Here is a 9,712-nt window from a genome sequence, read left to right on the forward strand (position 1 = left end):
TGTCCACCTATGCTCTACTGCTGAGCCAACCAACCAGGGCTGATCCATAACTTTTTTTTTTTTGTATTTTCCGAAGTTAGAAGCTGGGAGGCAGTCAGACAGACTCTCCCGCATGCGCCCAACGGGGATCCACCGCCATGCCCACCAGGGGCCGATGCTCTGCCCATCTGGGAAGTTGATCCATTGAAGCAGGAGTCGTTCTAGCACCTGAGACAGAGGCCATGGAGCCATCCTCAGTGCCTGAGCCAACTTTGCTCCAATGCAGGGTTGGCTGCGGGAGGGGAAGAGAGAGATAGAGAAGTAGACTGGGAAGGGTGGAGAGGCCGATTTGGGCGTTTCTCCTGTGTGCCCTGGCAGAGAATAGAACCCGGGACTTCCACACCCAGGGCCATGCAGAGGCCGACGCTCTACTGACCAGGGCCAACCGGCCAGGGCCAATCTATAACTTTTTAAAGAGCATTTTCTTCCTTTTGCATAGCAGCATCAAGACTAGTCATTTTATTTTTGTAGTAAATTATTTAAGACAGTAACTCATCAGAAAACCCAGAAAAGCAGTATTTGGCCACTAGTTTTTCTCCTTCTGAATTTTCCTAAGGAAGAATCATAGTATTCCTCACAGCTCTCTACCTGTGCTCTTCCTTTCAATATTCACTTTGACATTTTAAAACATCTAAAGAAGCTTGGCAGGGCTCTATCACCAAAAAACTTGTAGTGAGATGACCATACAGATACAAGTTATTTGAATCTCCCTACTATCCCTTGGCCTCCCTTCTGAAAGATAACCACAACCCTGAAGTTGGAACGTATCCAACTGTCCATATGTTGTCATTTTTACTATTTAAGAAAATATATCCCTAAACAAAGTGGTAGTACTCTGTTTTAATACTTTAAGCCAGCATTATCTAATGCAAGTATGTCAGTGATGTGTGTTAGTTTTAGATGTTCTAGTAGCCACATTAGAAACAAATGTACTAGGTACAATTCATTTTAATGTTATATTTTATTTAAACCAATATATCAAAATATTATCTTTTCAGCATGTAATATAAAAATTGTTAATGAGATACTCAATATTCTGTTTTTTAAATTTCTGCTACTAAGTCTTTGAAATCCCATAGTAGTTTATACTTAGAGGGCACATCTCAAATTCCAATGCTGAAATTAGATTTAATAAGGTTGAAAAAAAGATTCATATATCTTGGTTGTTCCAAACATATTTACAAGTTTTCCAATAACTGAAATCAGTTTTTAAAAATTTAAATAATTTACATTATATTAATTCCATTTTTCAGTCACAATAACTATATTTTAAGTGTTAAACAGCCACATATAACTAGAGAACACCCTGAGACAGTGCAGATTGAAAAGATAACACAAGGCATTAACCATTTAGCATCTTTCTTTTGACTACTCAATTTATGTAATATTTTAATTCTTTTGTTTTCCTTTGTCATATCCTAGAACGGAAATGCACAGACGGAATGGATGGCTTTGAATTCCAGGGCAGATGACATTTTATATTTTATGAAATCATCGATCACTAAATTTACTCAGGAAGTTTAAATGAACTTTGAAACACACATTGCTTTGTATTGTTTAAACAATGGGATTGTTAAACAAGGTAAATCTTCTGGTAAGGACAGAATGTAACTAGCAAAGGTGCAGCTCTCATATTGGCTGCTCTGCTGTCCACGTGCACGAGCCCACAAGCACGCTCGCACAGTCACGTAAATGCGCGCGCACACACACACACACACACACACACACACACACACACGCCAACACGAGCGTGCGGACGAACCAGGAAATGCGGTTTATGACACTCCTTTGGAAAGTACTCATGCTAACTCCGTATTGGTAAAGCTCCGCGTCCGCTTTTAAAAGACATTCGACTCCTCCCTCTCCAGGTTCATTCCAGGAGAAGAGGTTGGGGGTGGCGGGGAAAAGAAGGCCTGTTACAGTCAATTAAGTCAGGAAGCGGCCGACTTTATGAGCCCAAGAATAAAACGTGTTCCTTGCAGGAAGGTGCAAAAGATTTCCAAACGACCTCCAGCTGAGGCATATTTGTGAGGAGACTGTCACGGTCTGTCGAGGTCGGGCTGGGCGTTTTCCCCTAACGAGGCGCTCTTGTTAAATTGCGTTCTTCCTGGAACTCTTTAGCCCCGCTGTTAGCTGCAGGACCTCCAAGACCCGAAAAGTGCCAGCTCCCCTTATGTCTTCCTTTGGGTGGCGTTTCCCACAAAGTATGGTCACACCAACAACTCATTTATCACGCATATGATAACGCCCCGAAACTTTTATCCAGTACCCTTCACTCTCCTCCTACTCCCGCCCCCTCGTTTTACGCTTCGCTTAGGGCGTTGAGTGATCTCGTCGTCTAGATTCTAGAATGCCAGTTCTGCAAAATTCCAGGAGCTAAACACCAACCAACCAACATCCCGGGAGAGATGAGAAACGAGAAAACACAGCAAACTCAACAACACGCCCCTGTTTTTCCCGAGCTTAAAAAAAATTAATTAATTAAAAGCCCTGCCCGTCGTTGCGCGATGCATACTGGGATAAGTAGTTCCTATAACCCGAGAGAGGCGGGGTCAGGACGGAACTCCGGTTAACGCTGAAAGAGAGTAACTACAACTCCCGTCGTGCCTTACGGCAGAATGGAGGGAGGCGGACTGGGAGAGGGCTTGTCGCGCTTGCGCAGATTGAAGGGCTATAGGGAGGCGGAGACGCTGAGATCCAACTGCTGAGGACTCTCCATGTGACAGAGAGCTGGGTCCCAGCTCTAGTCGCAGCCCGGCTCTGGCTCCCGACCCCCCCAAGCACTGTCCACTGTCCCACAGCCAGCACACACCAGTAGGCTGGGGACGCTAGGTGTTTGGTCGTGCCGCCAGAGGACCTGGAGTGCAGAGTGAATTGCAGCCTTCGGGCAGGTGCCTGAGGGACCCCGAGGAGACCCCGGAGTCTCCAGAGAGAGGCGGAGCCCAGAGGCGAGCGAGCATTTCTGTCAGCGTCGGCGCCCGGAGCGCGGAGTCATGAACGGTTTCACGCCTGAGGAGATGAGCCGCGGAGGGGATGCGGCCGCCGCAGTGGCCGCTGTGGTCGCTGCCGCCGCCGCCGCCGCCGCCGCGGCTTCGGCCGGGAACGGGGCCGGGGCGGGTGCAGGAACTGAGGTGCCGGGCGCAGGGGCAGTCCCGGCGGCCGGGCCCCCAGGGGCGGCCGGGCCGGGCCCCGGCCAACTGTGCTGTCTGCGGGAGGACGGCGAGCGCTGCGGCCGGGCGGCGGGCAACGCCAGCTTCAGCAAGAGGATCCAGAAGAGCATCTCGCAGAAGAAGGTGAAGATCGAGCTGGATAAGAGCGTAAGTGACGGAGGGACGGCCCTACCCCGCCCGCCCCTGGGGCTCCGGGAGCGGTGCGAACCAACGGGGTATGGAGCCGGGGCTCAGGAGTCCCCCACACATGGGTGCAGTGCAGCCGCTCGTGGCTCTCTGGTAGGAAGCAGACGACAAAGTCGCAGCAACTGCGATCGCCACCTCCGAGAGACACACTCGGACGCCGCGGCGCTTCCTCTCCCTCGTCACCCCCCGCGTCCCTCTCGCGCCCCGTCTTCTCCCTGCCCCCTCGCGGAGACCTGGGAGCGAAACAAAGGGAACTGGCGCACGCAGGGAGGGCCTGGAGTACTTTTCTTGTCCCCGGCAGCTCCTTCTGCAATAGAGGCGGCTTCTTTGTTTTGCTGCCCGCGCCGGCGTCTGGCTCCGGGGAGTAGCGTCCCCGGTCTCGGAAAGTGGAATCCTGCAAGAGCCTGACGCCGCGGTCCGGAAAGACCCCGTCCCGCGGTCCCCTGAGCTCGGAGAGAGGGGAGCCGGGTTGGGAGCCGCGGCGGCGGCGGCGTCCAGGGCAGCTGCTCCCAGCGCGGGGAGCACGTCGCCGCCGCGGCGTTGCCATCTGTTGGGCAACCATCAGGATTTCCCCCCCTTTGCACGTCTGTTCTTTGACTCTCTAGGGGACTTGTACAGCCATTGCCACTTTCCGGAGCTCTGACAGGCGGTGAATTAATAACAAGATGTCAGAACCTAGCACATGTCCTGCTTTTTTGTTTTTGTTTTTTAAACTTAGCTTAAAAAGTTAATTTAAAAGCCTGTTAGCTAGATCCTTAATTGTGTTTGGTTTTTTAAGGAAGTAACTTACTATATGAAGCCCAGTATTTCAACAGTTGCTATACAGCTCTCAAGATTATATGTAATTAACGTTTTGGGAATTTTGTGATGCTTTATGCAGTTCTTCAGTTCTGTTCATGAGAAACTTTTTAGGTGCACTGAATAATTTCATATTGCTTTGATTGGAAAAACGTATTACATATACATACCTGTAGCACTAAAGAAAGTTTATAATTTCTACTTTTAATATAGGTAGAATGTGAAAATCAGTTTATTTATAAAAATGAAGAGTTTTATATCTGGGTTTTAATTTGAGTATTAAATTAGAAAGATTAGGAAGCATATATTATGCTACTAACATAGGCTCTTTAAGTAGAGAAAATACTACCAAATAGCAAAATTGTGGGCAACATCATCCTCCTTGTTAGCAAAACAGCATGACCTAACTCATCTACTTCACTCACTACAATTTGATGACAAAGTTAGAATTTTTCATTCTCCTTTGCCTCCGGAGCTCCCTTCCCTTACAATCACCCCTACCCACTCCACTTCCCGATCCTCTTAACGTTATTGCCAGATGCATGTTTTAACTGTGCAGGACTTGAGGAAAAAACATTCCCTTTTCTTAACCATGCCCTGTTGTGACTTTTTTTTTTTTAAATGATTCACTGTGGCCTATGTATTTTACTAATACATAGACATATTATGTAATCTTAAGTAGTCTGTAAAACTTTTTTGTTTCAGGTAAGGCATCTTTACATTTGTGATTATCATAAAAACTTAATTCAGAGTGTAAGAAACAGAAGAAAGAGAAAAGGAAGTGATGATGATGGAGGAGATTCACCTGTTCAAGATATTGATACTCCAGAGGTAAAGAAAAATTTTTGCATGTTAAATGTAAATTCTAAGTAGTTAATTCTGAAACTTATATAAAAAGATATGAACAAATTTTTAAAATACTGAAATATTAGAAAGATCTGAAAATGAAAGCAAAATTAAATATAGCTAGTTAACATGCAGTTACACAATTTGACTTGTTATATTATCAGTTCATAATTCTTTTAGTTCTGTTATCTTACAACTTTCCCCTGCAATCAGTTTAATCTTTATCCTCAAAAGATTGAAATGTTTATTATATACATTTATAGTTTTGATTCTGTAGAAGGCTTTTAAAATAATAAAATGAAGTTTTTATTGTCCTGTAGTTGAAATGTTAATACATATCAAAGATGAGTTTTCAACAGATTGCATAAACTAATTCATATGTGTTAATTTTTTCTAGGTTGATTTATACCAATTACAAGTAAATACACTTAGGAGATACAAAAGACACTTCAAACTTCCAACCAGACCAGGACTTAATAAAGCACAACTTGTTGAGGTATTTGTGAATTTTAAGCTATTTAAAACTTTAAAGGCCTCTGTTTATACAAAAAAGCGGCGTTAAATGCTAATAAAATTGTTAGTGGAGTGTATAAAACAATATATGTTAGTTAGAAAGATCAAAGTTAATTTTAAAATCTATTGTGGAAGACTCTAGTTACCTAGAAAAGTTTGTCTACCTCTTAGGAAATTACTTTACTACTCAATGGATTATATATAGTTTTTTAAAGCATCTTCCATTACTGGCTTCCAGAAGTATTGAGTGAGAACTTTTTATTCTTGTTCTAGAAATTTATTTTAAAATCCCATTTACTCAGTAAATATTTATTGAACATCTAATTGAGGAATAATAAATTAATAAGCTTTGATGCCTTTATTATAATTTTTTTTAAGTTTCTAATGGACTAGGTCTACAGATAAGCTCCTAAACAGTATATTCACACCTTTCTGATTTAATTATTTTAGAATTTGTCCTTGTTGATGTTAGTTTGTTTTTTAGGCCTCCATGTTTTCTTCACATCTGGAAGATGCAAAGACTGTGTCCAAGCTTTTACTTACATAGTTTGCTTTGATGTAGGACTTCTAGTTCTTTAGTGAATTTGAAAAAGTTGAGTGTGTGTTCTCAGGAAAAACAGAACCAAGAGAGCTGTGCATGATATTAAGATGTTTATTGATTTACATATTTATATTTTGATCGTATTTAACATAAAAATAGTTAACCTACTGGGAAGAATAGAAATGTAAATATGTAAATCACTTTTCTCATATTTTTTAGCTTGAAGTTAGTAATCCAACATTTTCTAAAATGTTCATATTGAATAAGATGAAAGATGACTAGAAGGTACAATTCTTTGGCAGAATGAAATGCTTTTTAACATTATGATTCAGTATATTAACTTCTTAGCCAGAATGTTTTATCTTTTTTTTAAATGATTTTATTTATTGTTTTCTTTTCTTTTCTTTTTTTTTTTTTAGAGAGGGAGAGAGAAAAATGGGGGGGGGGGAGCGGGAAGCATCAACTCAGTAGTTGCTTCTTGTGTGTGCCTTGATCAGATAAACCCAGGGTTTTGAACTGGCAACCGAAGCATTCTAGGTCCATGCTTTATCCACTGTGCCAGCACAGGCTTAGCCAGAATTTTTTTCTTTCTTCTTGCTTAGGCAACAAAAACTCAATTTTTCTTTAAATTTGATTTAAAAGATCTAGTCTTTTTGTACATTATTGTAACATAAGTATAGATATTGTTTACCATGATAAAACTATTTTATATATCAAAATGTACAGGTACTAATTGAGTGTAAGTACTTTGTTTTGGGACAAATTAGAACCAAAGCAATTATTATTGTAAATGTTAAATATTTAAGTGTACATATTTAATTACAAAACCAACCCTGAAGCTTTTGATAATCTGATGTAAAAAAAATTATATTATTTTTAGAGCTATTTTTTTTTTTAGAAATGAGAAATAACCATAACCCAAATGGCACTGTTATAGTTTATTTAGTCAGAAATACAGATATTTATAAGTGATTCCAGAGTTGAGTAGTCTCTTGTCATTTGGATAACCTTCTGTTGAGAAGTTCTATCTTCTAGTATCTAAATATGCCTTTGAGCATCCCATCCCAGTTTAGTCAACTGTACTTCTATTGATAGTTGCAGTACACATTAGATTAGTGAAAAGGTAAGAAAGCAGGTAAACATTCTTCTGTGAACAGTCCTCTTTCCCCTCTCCTTTTCCATATATATATATATATATATATATATTTTTTTTTTTTTTTTTGTACTTTTCTGAAGTGAGAAGTGGGGAGGCATAGAAGACACACTCCCACATGCGACCAACCGGTATCCACCCATCACGCCCACTAGGGGGCGATGCTCTGCCCATCTGAGGCATTGCTCCATTGTGACCAGAGCCATTCTAGCTCCTGAGGCAGAGGCCATGTAGTCATCCTCAGTGCCTGGGTCAACTTTGCTCCAATGCAGCCTTGGCTGCAGGAAGGGAAGAGAGAGACAGAGAGAGAGAGAAAGGAAAGGGGGAAGGGTGGAGAAGCAGATGGGTGTTTCTCCTGTGTGCCCTGGCTAAGAATCAAACCCAGGACATCCACATGCCTGGGTGATGCTCTACCACTGAGCCAACTGGCTAGGGCCCATTTATAATTTTTATTCAGAAAATTTTTCAAGAAATCTTAAAGAATATTGACAATGAATGAATGAATGTAAGTTGTGGCAAATATATTTGTAAGATCTTTCAGGGTTTGTTTCTATACTATCATACTTTCAACTTTGTATTTAGCCTTTTTCTATGAATAGGGCCTAAATTATTACCTGATGCATATGACTCTTACATTCTGTTTTACTTCATTGATATTTAAAGTTTAAAAGTAAAAAATTACTTCCTAACCTAGATTCCAAGTTTAAAATAAATAAGAGGAAATACACATTCTAATTAATGTATATTTGAGTGGGTTGAAGGTCCTTTGAAATCATACTGTTTCTTATTCCTAACATCTTATTCTTACATGCTTTTTGCCCTGTTGTTATTTTGTTGAATACAGTTTTTAGAAGGAAATAGCTATTGTCATCACATAGCACTTTTTCTTTTGATGAAAGTGTTTTTTACCTAGTTGATGAAATTTGTTAATACCTATAATTTAATTTCCTCAATTTTTTTTTCTTTATAGATAGTTGGTTGCCACTTTAGGTCTATTCCAGTGAATGAAAAAGACACCTTAACATATTTCATCTACTCAGTGAAGAATGACAAGAACAAATCAGATCTCAAGGTTGATAGTGGTGTTCACTAGGAGAGATGGAATTGAGACTAAGACTTGGATGTTCAGATATTAAGACTGTTTATTGTTTTTCACATGTAGAAATAAATGTTCCTGTGTATTTTTTCTACAAAGGATATTCTCTGGTTTTATTTTCTTTGTTTCTGACTCTAATAATTAGTTGGAAACTCATGTAAAATGAGCTTTCCTAGATTAAAAAATATTTTAAATAAAGGTTATTACTATTATAGTTGCTTCAGTGTATTTATTTTGTGAAACTTGATTTTTATTTTAAACTGACTTTTAGGGAACTGTATTAATTGAGATTTTAATATAATATAAAGATCATTTTGATACCCTGTGCCCCATTTTTTTTTTTTAATTTCAAGAAATTAAGAAGTAACAAATTTAGCACATTTGCTTTCTCTGGGACAATCTGTTTGGAATTAAAAATATCCTAAATAACTTTATTTTGTAAAGTACTCTTTAGTGCTAACAAGTTTAAAAAATAGAGTTCCATTGAGCTGCAATTTCTTCTTATTTCCTTTTTTATTATGATTTCTTGGTGAAGTATTAGGAAGAAAAATAGTTTAATACCTACCTCCTTCTAAAGAAGAATTAATATGCCAACAAAGGTAAGCACAGTGCTGAAAGTTTCAAATAAAAACAATTAGCTAGAGCTGTTTCTTTAAATTTTGTCTTACAGAAAAGGTATTTATATGGCATGAATATAGAAAGCACCTCTGCAGTACCCCTTTTCAGTCATGTTCTGTACCGTTAACATTGCAAATTAAAACTAATAAATATGGGAGTTCAACCAGATCTTTACATTTTTGTCATACAAAGCTATGACTTGATTTATATTTTATTTCCTTTTATATTTCACTGTCAGTTTTCCATAGAATATTTTTAACCTTTTTTCCTGATACTGAATTGTTTACCCAAGTTCTTAAAATTACAAGTCAAATTTACATTTGACACATTGAAACAAAACAGCTTCAGTGAAGTATTTTGAGGTTGTGGTGCAGATTTTAGGCTGGAAATTGGTGAAACCAGTAATGTAGCTCAGTGATTTTCAAAGTTGGCATTTGGGTCTTATGATGAGAGGCTGTCCTGTGTGTTCCAGATTGAGCAGTATCATTGGAGTCTGCACACTAGTAGTGCCAGTAGCATTCTGAAGGTATCACAACCAGAAATACCTGTCAACACTCCAAACATCCCTTGGGGCGCAGTCACCCTTGGTTGAGAAACACTGATGTAGCTAAATTTAAAGTACCGGTTCATTAGAAGGAGAGTCTATTTTTCAGTGAATGAATAGCATGGGTTCAAGAAATGAGTCAGTTATTCAGTAATTACCTTTTATTGAACAGTTTGGGAAAATGCTAAAAATCAGTACCTGAAATGTA

At 39.7% G+C, this 9,712-nt stretch overlaps 1 protein-coding gene across 1 annotated transcript; it reads left to right on the forward strand.

Moving 5' to 3' along the window:
* The first annotated feature begins 2,588 nt into the window (after positions 1 to 2,588).
* Positions 2,589 to 8,544, forward strand: SAP30 (Sin3A associated protein 30). Its single transcript, XM_066360935.1, has 4 exons — positions 2,589 to 3,356; positions 4,899 to 5,024; positions 5,437 to 5,535; positions 8,217 to 8,544. Exons 1-4 carry the CDS (start codon positions 3,033 to 3,035, stop codon positions 8,337 to 8,339), a joined length of 672 nt encoding a protein of 223 aa, XP_066217032.1. The 5' UTR covers positions 2,589 to 3,032; the 3' UTR covers positions 8,340 to 8,544.
* The last annotated feature ends 1,168 nt before the right edge of the window (positions 8,545 to 9,712 follow it).

Source organism: Saccopteryx leptura, chromosome 1 (genome assembly GCF_036850995.1).
Source record: "Saccopteryx leptura isolate mSacLep1 chromosome 1, mSacLep1_pri_phased_curated, whole genome shotgun sequence".
Classification (NCBI taxonomy): domain Eukaryota; kingdom Metazoa; phylum Chordata; class Mammalia; order Chiroptera; family Emballonuridae; genus Saccopteryx; species Saccopteryx leptura.

Coding starts and splice junctions, on each gene's coding strand:
- SAP30 (XM_066360935.1), top strand. CDS start 3,033: ATGAACGGTTTCACGCCTGAGGAGATGAGCCGCGGAGGGGATGCGGCC. Junction 5,025..5,436: donor AAGATATTGATACTCCAGAG/GTAAAGAAAAAT, acceptor AATTTTTTCTAG/GTTGATTTATACCAATTACA. Junction 5,536..8,216: donor ATAAAGCACAACTTGTTGAG/GTATTTGTGAAT, acceptor TTTTCTTTATAG/ATAGTTGGTTGCCACTTTAG.